The sequence below is a fragment of the Mesoplodon bidens genome (genome assembly GCF_964165515.1).
Source record: "Mesoplodon bidens genome assembly, chromosome: 9".
Taxonomy (NCBI): Eukaryota; Metazoa; Chordata; class Mammalia; order Artiodactyla; family Ziphiidae; genus Mesoplodon; species Mesoplodon bidens.
Window position 1 is genome coordinate 20965019 of NC_138166.1, and position 14298 is coordinate 20979316.

Below are 14298 nucleotides of genomic sequence, written 5' to 3' on the forward strand. Positions count from 1 at the left end.
GCACGCGGAGTCAGCGCGGCGGGCGGGGGTGCCTAGAGCCTGCCATGGACAGGGCCCTGGACGGCTGCCCAGGCGTGCGAGGCTGGTAGCGCCTCTGCTTTCCCCACGCTGACCCTGGAGAACACGGCTGGTTGAGGGTGGCTGGTGGAGGCTCCTGGGTCCTGGGCTCTGCCCCCAACGGTCCAGTGGGGGCGCACCGCTCATGGGGGTGAAGGGCTGGAAGCGGACCTGCTGCGTCCAGTCCGAGCTCTTGCTGACCCCACTGCCCCCTGGAGTCAGTCACCACCCGACGCTGGGGTCCATGGCCCCTGTTCGTATTGTCCTCACATAGGAGGGGGTCTCTGTCCAGGAAATGGGTGGTCAGCCGGGCGCCGGGAGCACAGCTGGGCGGCGGGGCCCAGTGCTCGGAGCCCAGCATCAGCCTCCCCTCCGCCCTCTCCTCTCCTCTCCTCCATCTGGAAACCTGTGCAGTGGGGCTTCTGTGAGGACTGAGGGGAGTGACGCGAGGGTGTGGCTCCAGGCCCACGCCTGCCCCGCTGCAGAGGCAGGGCGGGGCCAGACGCGGGCGGGTGGTGGGGTGGCCCCCCCCCGGGCCGTGGGCTTTGTGCGGGAGCCTCAGGGTCAGGTGTGCTATGTCTGTGCAGGTCTGCGGCCCTTCATCCCCGAGAAGGACAGCCAGCACTTCGAGAACTTCCTGGAGACCATCGGGGTGAAGGACGGCCGCGGGATCATCACCGACAGCTTCGGCAGGTACCGACGGGCCATGAGCTCCACCTCCACCTCCACCTCCAATGGGAACAGGGCCGCGGGCAGCTCTGATGACCAGTCCGCGCCCTCGGAGGGGGATGAGTGGGACCGCATGATCTCGGACATCAGCAACGACATCGAGGCGCTGGGCTGCAGCATGGACCAGGACTCGGCCTGATGGCGCCGGAACCCCTGCCCGCCGCCCTCCCCGCGCGGGGCCCCGGGCGCAGGTGGCTCTACTGTGAAGGAGGCACCCTGGTGCTGGGGCGGAAGGCCGTGCTGCGCCCCCCTGCATGCCACCCTGCCTCGGGAGGGGGTCTTGTCAGCCAGACCCCGGACAGCTGTCATTTTGCACATGACGTTTCTATTGAAACTCTCAGAGACCTTAAAAGAAGTTTACTGCAATGTGAATAATTTATCTCTGCTTGCTAGCGTGTTCCTGCTCCAGTGGGGTAGGAGCCGGGATGGTGCGCTCTGGCCTCTGTCTCAGACCCGCATGCCCAGGCTGGGCACAGTGGGCTGGGCGCTCATGCCCGCTGCCTAAGGGGAGGGCCTGATTTGGGGTTGTGGACACAGGGCAGAGAGCAGGTGTCCTAAGCACACGTGGATGTGAACATCAGGCCCCCGCTGGGGGGACCTGGGCACTGGACTGTCTGAGGGGCACTGGCTGTCCTCCCCCCTCACCCAAGCCCCAGTCCCCGGCTCTCATCCACTGTCATGGTGGTCTCCACAGCAGACCTGCACACCACCGCTTCACCGGAAGTGCAGTCCCCACCCTGAGAGTGCGTCGTCTTGCAGCCCAGGGTCCCCGGTCGTCAGGAAGGCCAGCGGGGGCACTGTGCCCACCTCTTCAAGGCCCTTTGCCTCGTTCCCCCCTGGGCTCAGCCCCTCCTGTGCCCTTAGGACATGGGGAGGCAGTGGTGGTGACCCCAGGTCAGGGCCGTCGGGTTGCAGGCTGGGGCCTGGGCACTGCTGTGTGGGCGCGGGAGGGCCCTGCTCCAGGATTGCTTCCTCGCCCGCAAGACACCTGCGCTTTGCTGCGAGGCCCCTGACTGCGTGTGGGGGAAGCACCAGGCTCAGCAGGGTGGGTACTTGAGCCCCCAGGAGGGAGGGCAGGGCCGTGGGCTCGCGGTGAGGCCGTGTGGGAACCAGACGGGGGTCTGCAGCCCTCTGGGCTCCCCCCCTGCTGAGGGGCGGGGCAGGATGGGAGGAGGGGTCTCACACTTGGCTCTGGCCCCGGCTCTCCTGGAGCTGGTTGTGGGCCTGGGTTGGGCAAAGCTAAGGGAGACCGTTGGTAGGTGTTGTCTCTAGGCATGTGTGCAAATCGAACTGCCCTGGAAGCATCTGGAACAGCTAAAGATAGCCACCTAGTCCAGGGGCCAGCGCCTCCACAGCCCACCCTGGGCTTGAGCACAGAGGGGACCTGGTGTCCCAGGAGTGTTCTGTGGCCAGTCAGGAACTGCTCCTCCTCTCCGGGGGCTCCACGCACACGTGGCCTCCCACTTCGTGGTCTCCCTCTTCTGTCCTGGGGCATGGCTCCCACCCTGCAGATCCCTGGCCTTTGTAGGAGAGAGGAGAGGACACGGGGAGGACAGTGACTCCTAGAGCTCGGCCGTGGTGAGGGGCCAGGAACTTCGGGGCATGAACTGCTGAGTCCCTGAGCAAACGCTGCCTTCCTGCAGCTGCTGCGGCTCAGGGGCCCTGCAGAAAATTCTGAGCCCCTGTGTCTGGGGAGTTCCTTCCGGAAACTGCAGTCCCCAGGCCCATACCTGGGGCCGCAGCCAGGTGACTGGACTGCCCGCAATCTCTGGGCAAGTTGGGCGCCCTGGGACACGGGGGAGGGACCACCACCCTCTGGGACTTGGGGGAAGGACCGCCACCCTCCTTGGGGCCTGCGTGGCTTCAGGAAGCCTCTTCACGCTTCCTCCGACCCGTTTAGCCAGAGCCTGCGCTGGGGGAGCCTTTGGAGGAGCAGAGAGGCGATGAGGGGACACTGGTTTATTGAGCAGCAGAGCTGGGGGGCAGGGGTGGAGCCAGGTCTCTGGTCAGCAGCTACATTGTCAGCTCCTGCAGGAAGCGCACAAAGAGAGGGTCACATTATGTGAGGCCACAGCGGAGATGGCAGCAAGGCGCCTGCGAAGGGGCCGGCCACTCACCATGATGGCGTTGACGATATCGCTCTGGTTGTCCCTCAGGGCCCGCACGGCCTTGGCCCTTGACACGTTGGCCTGCGCCATCACCAGCTCAATATCCCGAAGCTCCAGCCCCGTCTCGTCCACCTGGAACGAGGCAAGCAGGGAGGTGCTGTAGCGGTCCCCTCCCCCGGGAAGAGGCCCCCAGCAAAGCTGCCCCCCTCGTGGGGCTGGGCCTGTGCCCCTGGGCCTCACCTCCTCGTCGTCGTCGTCCTCTTCCTCCTCCTTGCACTCTGGCCTCACCCTCGGCCCTGGTGCTGACTCGGGGACCAGGGCGGAGGGCTCTGAGGGTACCTTGAACTTCTCAGCCGCAGCTCTGTGCACCTGCTGGGACAGGTCCTCGATCTGCAGCACAGAGCACAGCTGTCAGCCGAGCCCACGCCCCCAGCCCCCGGCCCCCGCCCCGCGCCCTCGGCCGGCCAGTTGGACCTTGGCCTCGCCGAAGACCACGTAGGTGTCCGAGGCCGGGCTCTTAAAGACGTCAGGCTTGGCGATGACAAAGAGGATGTTCTTGGACTTCTGTATGGTGATCCTGGTGACCCCCTGGATCTGTCGTAAGCCCAGCTTGGACATCGCCTGGGGGCACAGCGGTCTCAGGCCCGGGCAGCAGCCCCAGAGGTCCCCGGTGGGGGCTGGGGGAGGGGAAGGTGGCACGCTGCCAGGGTCACAAGGGCTCTGCCACCGACTCCCGGGGACCCTCTGTGGACCCTCCCAGCTGGCCCCCAGTGTGTACAAGAGGGTGTCAGACCCGGGCTGAGAGGCCACGTCAGCTGACAGCCCAGGCCCAGTTACTTGCACGAGGTGTCCCGTTACTGCCTTTACCCAACGGCCCCTGCCAATGGACTTCATCGGCCATGGGGTGGGAAGGGGTCCCCTTACGTAGCCAGCCCCAGTCCTGGGTGCTTGGGTTGCAGGCCAGCCTGGTCCCTCCCGGGGGTGCAGGGTCCCAGCAGGGCCCCAGCCCACCTTTCGGGCCTTCTTCTCACTGCGGCTCTGCTTGACTTTGGTGACGGTCTCCTCGCTCCCGCCGCCTGCCGGGGCCTGAGGAACAGAGGGGTCTGAGCACCCAAGGGTGGGGCGTGGAGCCCTCCCAGGGCTGCATGTCCCCCCCGCGATAGGGCACCTGGGCTGGGCACTGCGCGGTCCGCGGTCCCGAGAGGTCCTGCTCCTCCAGCTCCGCCGACGACTCCCCGTGGCTGTCTGAGTGCTGGCCTGAGCCCGGAGCCTGCGGTGAGTCTGAGGACAGGGCAGGTGTGAGGGTGGCCTCCGCCTTCCGGACGGGGGCCTGGGGGCGAGCAGCACTGGCTCTGCGCCGGGGGGTGGCGTCCCTGCCCCTTGCAGCCCCCGGCTCAGGACACTGCTCCAGCCTGGATGCCCCTCACCTTCTTCCAAACTGTCCTGGTCATCCTGCTGCTCGGCGGCTGGGAGCCCTCGAGGTCCGGCTGGGCTCCGGAGCCCAGAGCCAGGAGGCACTTGGCAGGGGGGCGAGATCCTCGAGGCCAGGTCTTTGGCATGGGTAGCCCCCTTGGGGGCCACCTTGGGGCTGAGGAGGGGGGAGTGGGGCGGGAGGCTGACCTGCCCGGCCCCGGGGGGATTCTTGGTCCCTGAGAAGGCAGCCACCGCCCGCTGGCCTCTTGCCCTCGGTGGTGGGAGCCCCAGAGAGCCCAGGGGCTCCGTGCCCTCCCCCAAGTCTTCCCCGGGGACCTGGCAAGGGCAGGGGCCAGGGGGTGCCGCGCGGTGGGGGACTGTCTGCACGAGGACACCAGGAGCGGAGGACTCGGCGCCCTGGATGCTGTCTTGGGGTGCACTGGGCAGGCCCCCTGGGGGGCTTCGTGGAGGCTGCGGCGGGGAGGAGCCGAGGACTCCCAGGGCTGCCCGGGCCTGCTCTCCGCTGTGCGGGCCCCGCACAGGCTCTGGTTGCCTTGAGGGTAGTGGAAATGCCAGGGCAGGATCTTTGGGACAGCTCCCTCCCAGCCTGGGTACAGCCCTTGATAGAGACTCTGGGCAGGAGCCCAGCCCAGCCTCTGAGGCCACAGCCACGGGAAGCCCGGGCCCCAGGGCGGCCCTTCCCTCCTCCACGGGGCTTGGGGGCCCCACCTGGCCAGCCTCTGGGCTGCAGACGACTGCCTTTAGAACTCCATGCCCCTGGTTCTCAGCCCCTGGGGCCTCCTTTAGGGGTGAGCTGGGCTCAGCTCCATCACCCCCATGCACACGGGCATCAGGACAGGCTCCCCGCTCAGGTGCCAAAAGGTCCTTGGCTACTTCCTCCCCACTGGAGTCAGGCTCTGGGGGACTTGGGGCCTCCGTGGCAGGCTCAGGTGTGCCTGGGGCCTCCGTGGCAGGCTCAGGTGTGTCTGGGGCCTCCATGGCAGGCTCAGGTGTGTCTGGGGTCTCTGTGGCAGGCTTAGAAGGGCCTGCATCTCCGTCCAAGGGTATCCGAGCATCTGCAGCTGGCTCCAGGCCACCCAGATGGATCTGATCCAAGGCCAGAGAGTCTGAGCCTCCAGTGTGGTCTGGGTCCCTTTTCTCAGGCGCTGGCCTCAGTTCCAAAGTCTTGCCTCCTTTCTGTTGGGCTGTGGTGGTCATGGGCTCTGTCCCTAGGGTGTAGCCTTTGTCAGCCTGCAAGGCCTGAGGGCTGGCCTTGGTGGCAGATCCTTGGCTAGAGGGGAGGCCTGCATCCTGCAGGGGCAGGGATGCCATCAGGTCCACTTCATCCGACTGGGGTTCAGGGCTAGCCTCGTAGGCAGTTCCCTGGACTGAAGGAAGGCCTGCATCCTGCAGGGGTGGGGATGCGGTCAGGTCCACTTCTTCCAACTGGGGCTCAGGGCTGGCCTTGGAGGCAGATCCCTGGATCGAGGGAAGGCCTGCATCCTGCAGGGGCGGGGATGCCATCAGGTCCCCTTCATCCGACTGGGGTTCAGGGCTAGCCTCGTAGGCAGATCCCTGGACTGAAGGAAGGCCTGCATCCTGCAGGGGTGGGGGTGTGGTCAGGTCCACTTCTTCCAACTGGGGCTCAGGGCTGGCTTCAGAGGCAGATCCTTGGCCAGAGGGTAGGCCTTCATCCTGCAGGGGCTGGGATGCGATCAGGTCCACTTCTTCTGGCTGGGGCTCAGGGCTGGCCTCAAAGGCAGATCCCTGGACCAAGGGGAAGCCTGCATCCTGCAGGGGCAAGGATGCTGCTGGTTCCACTTCTTCTGGCTGGGGCTCAGGGCTGGCCTCGGAGGCAGATCCCTGGACCGAGGGGAGGCCTGCATCTTGCAGGGGCAGGGATGCCATCAGGTCCACTTCTTCCGGCTGGGGCTCAGGGCTGGCTTCAGAGGCAGATCCTTGGCCAGAGGGTAGGCCTTCATCCTGCAGGGGCTGGGATGCGATCAGGTCCACTTCTTCTGGCTGGGGCTCAGGGCTGGCCTCAAAGGCAGATCCCTGGACCAAGGGGAAGCCTGCATCCTGCAGGGGCAAGGATGCTGCTGGTTCCACTTCTTCCGGCTGGGGCTCAGGGCTGGCTTCAGAGGCAGATCCTTGGCCAGAGGGGAGCCCTGCATCCTGCAGGGGCAAGGATGCCATCAGGTCCACTTCTCCTGGCTGGCGCTCAGGGCTGGCCTCAAAGGCAGATCCCTGGACCGAGGGGAGGCCTGCATCTTGCAGAGGCAGGGATGCCGTCAGGTCCACTTCTTCCGGCTGGGGCTCAGGGCTGGCCTCGGGGGCAGATCCCTGGTCAGAGGGAAGGCCTGTATCCTGTAGGGGCAAGGATGCCATCAGGTCCACTTCTTCCGGCTGGGGCTCAGGGCTGGTCTCGGGGGCAGGTCCCTGGTCAGAGAGAAGACCTGCATCCTGCAGGGGCAGGGATGCCATCAGGTCCACTTCTTCCGGCTGGGGCTCAGGGCTGGTCTCGGGGGCACATCCCTGGTCAGAGGGAAAGCCTGTATCCTGTAGGGGCAAGGATGCCATCAGGTCCACTTCTTCCTGCTGGGGCTCAGGGCTGGCCTCGGGGGCAGATCCCTGGTCAGAGGGAAGACCTGCATCCTGCAGGGGCAGGGATGCCGTCAGGTCTACTTCTTCCTGGTGGGGCTCAGGGCTGGCCTCGGGGGCAGGTCCCTGGTCAGAGGGAAGACCTGCATCCTGCAGGGGCAGGGATGCCATCAGGTCCACTTCTTCCGGCTGGGGCTCAGGGCTGGTCTCGGGGGCAGATCCTTGGCCAGAGGGGAGGCCTGCATCCTGCAGGGGCAGGGATGCCGTCAGGTCCACTTCTTCCAGCTGCGGCTCAGGGCTGGCCTCGGGGGCAGATCCCTGGTCAGAGGGAAGGCCTGTATGCTGTAGGGGCAAAGATGCCGTCAGGTCCACTTCTTCCGGCTGGGGCTCAGGGCTGGCCTCGGGGGCAGATCCTTGGCCAGAGGGGAAGCCTGCATCCTGCAGGGGCAGGGATGCCGTCAGGTCCACTTCCGGCTGGGGCTCAGGGCTGGTCTCAGAGGCAGATCCTTGGACCGAGGGGAAGCCTGCATCCTGCAGGGGCAGGGATGCCATCAGGTCCACTTCCTCCGGCTGGGGCTCAGGGCTGGCCTCGGGGGCAGATCCCTGGTCAGAGGGAAGGCCTGCATCCTGCAGGGGCAGGGATGCCATCAGGTCCACTTCCTCCGGCTGGGGCTCAGGGCTGTCCTGGGGGGCAGATCCCTGGCCAGACGGAAGGCCTGCATCCTGCAGGGGCAAGGATGCCGTCAGGTCTACTTCTTTCTGCTGGGGCTCAGGGCTGGCCTCGGGGGCAGATCCCTGGTCAGAGGGAAGGCTTGCATCCTGCAGGGGCAGGAATGCCGTCAGGTCCACTTCTTCCGGCTGGGGCTCAGGGCTGGCCTCGGGGGCAGATCCCTGGTCAGAGGGAAGGCCTGCATCCTGCAGGGGCAGGGATGCCATCAGGTCCACTTCTTCTGGCTGGGGCTCAGGGCTGTCCTGGGGGGCAGATCCCTGGCCAGACGGAAGGCCTGCATCCTGCAGGGGCAGGGATGCCATCAGGTCCACTTCTTCCTGCTGGGGCTCAGGGCTGTCCTCGGGGGCAGATCCCTGGCCACATGGGAGGCCTGCATCCTGCAGGGGCAAAGATGCAGTCAGGTCCACTTCTTCTGGCTGGGGCTCATGGCTGGCCTTGGGGGCAGATCCCTGGCCAGAGTGGAGGCCTGTATCTTGTAGGGGCAAGGATGCCGTCAGGTCCACTTCTTCTGGCTGGGGCTCAGGGCTGGCCTGGGGGGCAGATCCCTGGCCATAGGGGAGGTCTGCATCCTGCAGGGGCAAAGATGCGGTCAGGTCCACTTCTTCTGGCTGGGGCTCAGGGCTGGCCTGGGGCTCAGATCCCTGGCCATAGGGGAGGTCTGCATCCTGCAGGGGCAAGGATGCCGTCAGGTCCACTTCTTCTGGCTGGGGCTCAGGGCTGGCCTGGGGGGCAGATCCCTGGCCATAGGGGAGGTCTGCATCCTGCAGGGGCAAAGATGCGGTCAGGTCCACTTCTTCTGGCTGGGGCTCAGGGCTGGCCTGGGGCTCAGATCCCTGGCCATAGGGGAGGTCTGCATCCTGCAGGGGCAAGGATGCCGTCAGGTCCACTTCTTCTGGCTGGGGCTCAGGGCTGGCCTGGGGGGCAGATCCCTGGCCATAGGGGAGGTCTGCATCCTGCAGGGGCAAAGATGCGGTCAGGTCCACTTCTTCTGGCTGGGGCTCAGGGCTGGCCTGGTGCTCAGATCCCTGGCCAGTGGGGAAGCCTGCATCCTGCAGGGGCGGGGATGCTGCCGGTTCCACTTCTCCTGCCTGGGGCTCAGGGCTGCCTGCAGCGGCAAACTCCTGGCCTATTTCTTCCTTCAGGTTCTGCAGAGAGTCGAGGCCCACCTCTTCCTTCGAAGTCTGGGGCTCTAAGCCTAAGGCAGCGCCGTCTCCCTCCTGCAGGGACTGAGGTGTGATTGTGGCAACAGGTGCTGGTCCCATGGTGGAGCCTGCCTCTGCTGCCCAGGCCTGAGGGGTCACCCCAGTGAGGCCTGGGGCTTTCTGTGGGACGTGAGGGGCCATAGCAGCAGCGGACACCTGGCCTGGAGTGGGGCCCACCCCGGTTATATCGGAGATGGGTTCCTGGCTCTTGGCAGCCCGGCCAACCTCTCCCTCGGACACCCCAAGAGTGGGCTCAGGGCCCCAGGAGGCGGCCTCACCAGGGCTGTCCTGGAGCAGGGTGGTGGGCTGTGCGTGGGGCTCCCCGCTGTACAGTCTCTCATCATCACCCCCCGCGTAGGAGGCGGAGTCGGGGTCAGAGGAGGCGGCCGAGGTGTCGTCTCGGAAGGCGAAGGCCTCGTCCATGCCCTCAGTGATGGACAGGTCGGACAGCGACTGCAGCGAGGATGCGAACGTGCTGTCGTCCTCGCCCTGCCCGGCCAGGTCCTCTCTGGGGCTGGGGGCCTCCTGCTCGCCCTCCTCCGCCTGTTCCTCCTCTTCTTCCTCGGCGGGCAGCGGTGTCACCTCGACAGCCTCCACCTGGAAGATTAGGCTGCCCTGGAAGGGCAGGAGGGAAGCAGGGATCATCGGGTCGTTGGCCAGGAAGTCCAGCTCGAAGAAATGGCCCTCCTGGCCCCAGGAAGAGCTGCTGTCTGCTGAGAGGCTGGACTCTGGGGACGAGGTGTCTGGGGTCCCGGCAAGGGGCAGCTCCCTCTCATCAGCCACAGACCCAGGTGGGGAGAAGCCCCAGCCTGAGGGCACATCCAGCCCATCAGCCGGGGCCTGCAGGCTCACGGAGCAGGATGGGGACGAGGCCCAGCTGTCCCCGTCTGCCGTGATGTAGGAGCCTGAGGGCGAGGCTGGCGGCGAGTTCCCCAGCTCAGCCTGGGCATCCTGGGCATCCCTGTGGGGCCCGGGGCCAGGGAGCAGGGTGGAGGCTGTCTCGGTCGGGGTGGAGGGAGGGGTGAAGTAGGAATCAGAGTCTGGGGCAGGGAAAGGCACAGGAGGGTCACCCTGAGAACACAACTCGGGGGGTGGGTTCAGGCTGGCGTGCCCACCCTCCCAGTCCCTGAGCTCTGGCAGGGTTGCCCTGGGCAGTGGGGATGCCCGGCACGTCTCCTCGCCCATCACAATCCGGGGCTCCAGGGAGGCTGGGAGAGGACCTTCAGCAGGCCGAACCTCGGGGGACCCTGGGCTGGGGCCGCCCTCTGCCTGGACTGCCCAGGCCGAGGGGGCGCGACCCGGCCCTGCATCCCAGCTGGCTCCGTCAGGCGGGGGCCGGGCACCCGGCTTGCTGGGCAGGAACGTGACAGCCAGGGCACTGGGCTCAGGCGTCAGGACACAGTGCTCCAGCTGGTCCCCCCTCGGGGTGGTAGGCGCAGCCGCATCGCAGGACAGATCTGTGGAGAGAGAAGGGCGTGAGAAGGGCAGGCATCTTCCCTGAGAAGCAGCTCCCAGGCTGCAGCCGTCCCCCCTCAGACGGGAGTTGAGCACAGGGCTGGGGGCCCGCGGGGGTGGGTGTCCGCTGAAAAGAGAGGTCACGAGAGGGAAAGGCGATTGCTGTGCCTGGGGGAGGATTTCCAAGAGTTCTGACCACAGTGAGCAGCTTGAGGTCTGGCTCTTCTCTGAGATGCTCAGTAAAGATGAGACCAGCTCCCGTCGCCTCGGACACTAGCCTGCTGACTCCTTGCCCGTAATCTGCGCTGCCTCGGCCGGGCTTGCCAGGAGAGGCCTGCTCATGACCCCCCAGGTCAGTGGCCCCCCAGGGAGTAGGAGGCCTGCACTCCACTCAGCTCTGGAACATTCCAGATCTCACGCCTGCTGTGAAGTGGGGCTCTTGCTTCTCTGCCTCATCTCTCCCCTTTCCTCGCTGCCTGCACCTGAGGCCAAGCTGTCGGGGTCTCCCTGGGCTCCACCCCACCCCTGTTCCCAGAGCTGGCACATGCACGAGGGGAAGCAGGGGCCATGGCGTGTGGTCCTCAGGCAGGACGTCCCAGCTCAGCCAGAGGCCGTGCTGGCAGTGGTGCTGGCCCTCCGGGGAAGCAGAGGCGGCCCTGCCCTGCCCTGCCCTGCCCTGTGGGCAGCTGTGGGGGCCTGAGAGAGCGTCCAGCTGAGTCGCCACGGTGGCAGCCACCCCGCAGGGCTGGCAGGCCTGGCTCCCTCTGCCAGGGACATCTGTGGGGCATCTCACGGCAGTGGACAGGGGCTGCCCAGGCCCCGGCCACATTCTCTGGAGGGTTCCTGTTCTACCATGCTCACCCAAGACCTCCCACAAGTACATCTCCTATGCCTCAGCTTTCAGTCTGCAAAGGGGAGTGTCTGCCAGGATTAGAGGGGAGCTTACGCAGGGGCAGCCCCCTCCCCAGGCTGCCCGCCGGCAGTGGCAGAACCCGGACCCTTGGGCCACACTGCTGGGGTGCTGGCGTGGCCAGGGGGTCCAGAGAAGGGGGTCCTTTGGGGCCACTGGAGTGCGATGAATACCTAACCCCTAGAGGTGGGTGTGGCAGGCAGGGCTGGGTGCTGGAGACCAGGCTCTTGGCACTGAGCCTGGTGTGGTACCCCTGTGCACCGCACTGGACTCCAGGGCCCCAAGACAGCCAGAGGGTGGAGCTGGGCCAAGGGAGCAGAGGAAGGGAAGCCAAAGGTCAAAGGCTTTTGTGCCTCATTCAAGGTCGCCAAACAGTCCAAGCACAGCCAGCCCTACCGCACTTCACCGGACCCAGAGGGAGGCCAGGCCCCTGGACACAGCCCTGGTTTCAGCCCCAGGGGACTTCTCACCCACAGTCGTGTGCCCTTGGCCCTCCCGGAGGCTCACATGGCTGACCTCCTGCCCGGTGGCCATCGCTGGCTGGTTCTTCCAGGCCCAGGCAGATTCCCTCCCACACTTGCTGACTGAGTCTGTCCAAGGATTCGGGCCTGCACTCCAGGGCTACTGCTCCCCAGGCCATGCTCCCCCAGGGCCTCCCACATTCCAGACCTCAGCCGGCACCTCCGGCTTCCCCAGGCTCCAGCTCCAGCCCTGTTCCTCCCTCCTGAGCCAGGACCAGTCGCCAGCCCTGAGGCGGCTCTCAAGCATCTGGAGGGGCGGGTGCCCCGCGCATCCCCAGTGGCCAGGGTGCAGTTGACAACCCGCGGCCGCGAGGCCCCTTGCTCCCCTCAGACAATGGGGCGCGGCAGGGGACCCTGGCGGGGAGCGCACGGAGCCCTGGACGCTCGAAGGCCTTCAAGTCGCTTCTGGCTGCTGGAGGACATCCCAGCTCCACCCCGCCCTTCCCTGCAGTCCTGAGTGGGGGCCAGGGCTGGGCTAGGATTCCGGTGCCCGGAGGGTCAGGAGACCAAGGAAGGGGATGGAGCGGGGATGGAGAAGGGAGAGGGACGGAGAGAGGGCGGGGAGCGGAGAGGAAACGGGGACGGAGATGGTTCGGGGACAGGGACGGAGAGAGAGGGGTGGAGAGGGGACGGGGACGACGGGAGGGGTTGGTGGAGACACGCAGGCGGGAGAGCCCCGCGGCCTCACCTGTGCGGGGCCCTGTTCCGCCCGCCTCCGGCAGCAGCAGCTCGGAGCGGGCAGCTTCCCCCGGCATGGCCTGGCCGTACGCCCGTCCCTCCGTCCCCTGTCTGTCCGTGAGTCCGTCCCGCGGAGCCTGCGCGGCCACCGCCCCTCGGCCGGGGGGTGAAGAGGGTCAGTGGATGACGTCAGCGCCGCCCCGCCCGCCCAGCGCTCCGAGTGAGCGTGCGCGGGCGCGCCAGGCACTGCGGTGCGCCGGGAGCGGAGGGGGTGGGGACAGCCTCCTTCCCTCCCCATGCCCCACCCCGGCTGCACTCTCCACCCGCGGTCCGCGGCCCCGCCTTTCCCGCAGCATCACCCCTCCGCCCCCACTAACGGGAGAGGGGTTCAGGGCCAGTCGGAGGCGTCAGCCCTTAGCCGGGTCGGGAAGAGTCAGAGGGTCGCCAGAATTCGGGGTGCGGGGCCGGGGGCGGTGTTGGAGGTTCTGGTGGGCGGGGCGCTTTGGGGGAGGCGGCGGCGTAGTACCCCTAATCGAACTCCCGGCCCCCAGCTACCCGGGCAGGGGTCCCCAGCCTAACCCGACGCCTCCATCCAAGAGGAGAGCTGGCGGCGCAGCTTCTCACTGATTGGCTGGTCCTCGCACGTCGGTCTCCGTGGCAACCGCCTCCCGGCTCCATGGCAACCAGAGCCGGCTGGCGGGAGCGCAGCAGGGAAGGTAGCCCCAGCGGAGCTCCGGGCTGACTGGTCCCCGGGGCTCCCCGCTGTCCCACCCTTCAGCTTTCGGGCAATGGAAGGAAGATGGAGAAACACGCCTTCCTCCATTCTCAGCAACCGCCCCTGCCACACCCCCGAGGACGCAAACCCTCCCCGAGCTTTCCGGAGATGCGCCCTTGCTTCCACGCAGGCCCGCCCGCACTCAGATTCGCCGAGCATCCGCCCTGTGCCAGGCTCCGGGAGACAGATGAAGATTGTCACCACCCCAGAGATAGACGGGGGCGGGGGCAGGCAATCAGAGCAGCCATTGTTGCGGAGGGAGTCTCCTCCATCCTCAATCTTCTGTTGGCTCTACCCCAGAGCCCACGGAGCCAGGGGCTGCCTGCTGGGCATCTCCCCGGTGCACCAGGCACCAGACACATCATGTCCCAATCTAAGCCCTGCATCTTGCATCCCTGTCGCTGGAAATCTGTCCGTCTGTCCCACTGTTGGGGGACTCCTCTTCCTCCCTTTCCTCCACACCCATCTTCACCCTCTTGGGTCTTGGAAGCATCCAAGAGTTTCTAAGTTGCTCCTTCAGGGAATTCCTTGGCGGTCCAGTGGTTAGGACTCGGCGCTTTCACTGCTGGGTCCCGGGTTCAAGCCCTGGTAGGGGAACTAAGATCCCACAAGCCACGGCACAGCCGGGGGTGGGGGGAAAGTTGCGTCCTCCTAAGGCCCCTTTCTCATCGCCTCAGCGGAGTCCTTCTTAAGTCTCACTTCTCTGCCAGCCCCTGTGGCATGAGCTTGTCGCCCTGCTCCTTCTGACTAAACCAAGAAAAATGCAGGAAATTAGAGACCACCAAAACTGAACTCTCAAAGATGAAAAGAGGGGGCCTCCCTGGTGGCGCAGTGGTTGAGAGTCCGCCTGCGGATGCAGGGGATACGGGTTCGTGCCCCGGTCTGGGAGGATCCCATATGCCGCGGAGCGGCTGGGCCCGTGAGCCATGGCCACTGGGCCTGCGCGTCCGGAGCCTGTGCTCCGCAACGGGAGAGGCCACGACAGTGAGAGGCCCGCATACCGCAAAAAGAAAAAAAAAAAAAAAAAAGATGAAAAGAGGAAGGTGAGCTGGTGAGGGACCCCAGGACTGGAGGAACGGCAGAGCAGCCCACCCAACGGAAGGGGACCCACGCCCGGCA

The 14298-nt window shown here is 66.4% G+C and overlaps 2 protein-coding genes across 6 annotated transcripts in view; one reads left to right on the top strand and one right to left on the bottom strand.

The window, feature by feature from the left end:
* Positions 1–1165, top strand: part of CCM2 (CCM2 scaffold protein) — a 55836-nt gene extending 54671 nt beyond the window's left edge. For all 5 annotated transcript variants that reach the window (XM_081244442.1, XM_081244443.1, XM_081244445.1 and 2 more), the window contains one exon: positions 645–1165. In XM_081244442.1, the coding sequence (XP_081100568.1) occupies positions 645–925 (281 nt within the window). In that variant the 3' untranslated portion in view covers positions 926–1165. The remainder of the gene's footprint in view (positions 1–644) is intronic.
* A 1551-nt stretch (positions 1166–2716) lies between these two features.
* NACAD (NAC alpha domain containing) lies at positions 2717–12607 on the bottom strand. The gene is made up of 8 exons (XM_081244440.1): positions 12415–12607; positions 4322–10297; positions 4063–4175; positions 3906–3980; positions 3369–3515; positions 3135–3284; positions 2904–3026; positions 2717–2814 (listed from the first exon to the last, which is right to left on the bottom strand). The coding sequence occupies exons 1-8, from the start codon at positions 12479–12481 to the stop codon at positions 2800–2802; spliced, it is 6666 nt and encodes a 2221-aa protein (XP_081100566.1). The 5' UTR covers positions 12482–12607; the 3' UTR covers positions 2717–2799.
* Between the last annotated feature and the right edge of the window lie 1691 nt (positions 12608–14298).